General features: G+C 34.8%; 1 protein-coding gene across 1 annotated transcript; it reads right to left on the minus strand.

The window, feature by feature from the left end:
- Nucleotides 1-1,090: 1,090 nt before the first annotated feature.
- On the minus strand, nt 1,091-2,035 carry LOC137646450 (uncharacterized). The gene has a single exon (XM_068379550.1). The coding sequence runs from the start codon at nt 2,033-2,035 to the stop codon at nt 1,091-1,093; it is 945 nt and encodes a 314-aa protein (XP_068235651.1).
- Nucleotides 2,036-2,388: the final 353 nt, after the last annotated feature.

Raw genomic sequence — 2,388 nt, forward strand, 5'->3', positions numbered from 1 at the left:
TCTGAATGAAATTCCTATAAAATGTTACTAAACCTAAAAATTATTGAAATTCCTTAATATTTTCTGGTACTTTTGTTGATTGTACAGTTTTAATCTTCTCTAGCTTTGTGAATACCCTTGCCATTAATTACAAAACATAAGCATTCCACTGAATTAACTTCTAAAATACATTTGCTCTCATTTACTCTAATATTATGTTCCTCCAACTTCTTCAGAACTGTTCGCAATCTTTCTTTATGTTTTCTTGTGTCTTTACCAGCAATCAAAATATCATCTATAAAAATGAATACTCCCTGCATTCCTGAAGAAATCTAATCCATAGTTTGTTGTCATATAGCTGGACTACTTGCAACTCCATAAGGTAATCTCTTTGGCCTAAACAAACCTAAGGATGTATTTACTGCTCATAATTCTTGTGAACTTTCATCCATGGGAAGCTGTTGAAATGCTTGTCTTAAATCTAACTTAGAAAAAACAGTGCATCCTGACATAGTTGACCACATGTCTTTCGGATTTGGTAATGGATGTTGAGCTACTTGCAGTTGTGGATTCAACGTTACTTTGTAATCTCCACATAGCCTAACCTGACCATTTTCCTCATTAGGTACTAATGGAGTAGAACCAATCTGAATATGTAACCTTTTCCCATGAACCTTCATCTTCTAATCTCCTGATTTCTGTTTCAACTGCACTTTTCAATGCATACGGTACTGGTCTCGGAGCACAAAATCTAGGAGCACTGTCAGGTTTCAAAACTCCAATGCCTTTGCATTCTTTACTGTACCTACTTTATCTTCAAATACGTCTTGAAACTCTGATAGGATATTATCCACAGACACTTTATTTTTTGTGTTCATCTTGTCTACCTGTAACCTTCAAAATACTAGGCCAATATAATTTCAAATATTGTAGCCAATCCAAACCTGGCAAAGATTGTCCTTTACCTTTTACTACTGTCAATAGCATTCTCTCTAACTTCAGTGCTTTGCACTGTACTTCTATATTCTGAGTACCTATTACCCAAATATCAAAATCATTATAACCTTTTGAAAACTCTATTTGTACCTTCTAATAACCAATTAGGAATGGTTTAAAGTGTTTTCTCAGACATAATTGATACATCGGCTGCTGTGTCAACTTGCATCAAAATTGGTTTACCATTTATGATTACTTCTACCATGATATGTTTCTTTGCATTTTTGTTGACAGAATTTGTGCGAAACGAAAAATCAGTTTCGGAGTTATCCTGATTATCATGAACATTTTCCGCATTATTCTCTTGACCAATAGTATCAACTGTAGCATTTATTTTCTTTACGTACTGTTTAGGGAATCTACAAACAGTTGCAAAAGGACCCATTTTTCTACAATTCTGGCATGTTTGTCCAGTAGCAGGGAATTTCTGTGCTTTGTATGCAAGATGATCAGTTTTACCACACCTATAACACTTGGGTTTTTCCTGTTGTTTTTGTGTATAGGCCTGATTCTGATATTTATGACCATTAGTGTTTGGCACTTTTCTATGACTAGGCTTTGGCATATTCCTTCTCTGATTCTCATTGTTTTTCCACTTGTAACCTATTGTACTAATTTTAGTATTTTCCATTCTATTGCTTGTAGAACTATCTATTATGTTACTTTGCCTATTCGATGTTTCTAAAGCTTTGCCTATTATCAGTACCTTTTCTAATGTTAAATCTTTATCTTGCAATAATTTCTTTCTTAGCTCTTGTGATGTGCAATGTGCAATAACTTGATCTATGATAACATTTTCTAACTCTAGAAATTCACATGAAACACCTAAATTCATTAGTCTAGTCACAAATGCATCTAAACTTTCATTTTCTTTCTGACATACCTGTGCTGCAAATTGATACCTTTCAAGATATTTATTGACCTGAAGAGCAAAATTTGTGGTAAGAGCCTTAATTGCAGCTTCACTTGTGTCATCTGTAGGCTGCAATGTCTTAAACACTTCCGGAACTCCTCTACCGGCTGTATGAAGTAATAATGCCTTCTTCTGTGCATCCTTCATATTACCTAATGCTTCTAAATAAATCTTAAATTCCTCACACCACTGTTGCCATCGTGTTGCAACAGAATTGGGTTCAGCTGTGATGCTAAATTGTTCAGGATGTTCAATGTCAAGAGGCATTTTGAATTCTTACCTGGATTAGGTTAGGCTACTGTTCTAAAGTCACCTTGTAACTTTCTACCTTTTTTGTATCCTACCCAATTTGAAATATATCCGTGTTTTCTTGTTTTGTTTGCTTGTGTTTGATGAAATTCTTCTGGTCGGCTGCATGGGGAATCCTCACTGGGCTTTTTTCTTCTGCTTCTCTATAATCTTAGCGTGTATTCGTCATCAGGTCGTTGGAAGTATGATAT

The sequence above is a fragment of the Palaemon carinicauda genome, chromosome 9 (assembly GCF_036898095.1).
Source record: "Palaemon carinicauda isolate YSFRI2023 chromosome 9, ASM3689809v2, whole genome shotgun sequence".
NCBI classification, from domain to species: Eukaryota; Metazoa; Arthropoda; class Malacostraca; order Decapoda; family Palaemonidae; genus Palaemon; species Palaemon carinicauda.

Excerpts from the sequence above, each read along its gene's own strand:
- LOC137646450 (XM_068379550.1), bottom strand. The coding sequence starts at position 2,035 with ATGAAGGATGCACAGAAGAAGGCATTATTACTTCATACAGCCGGTAGA.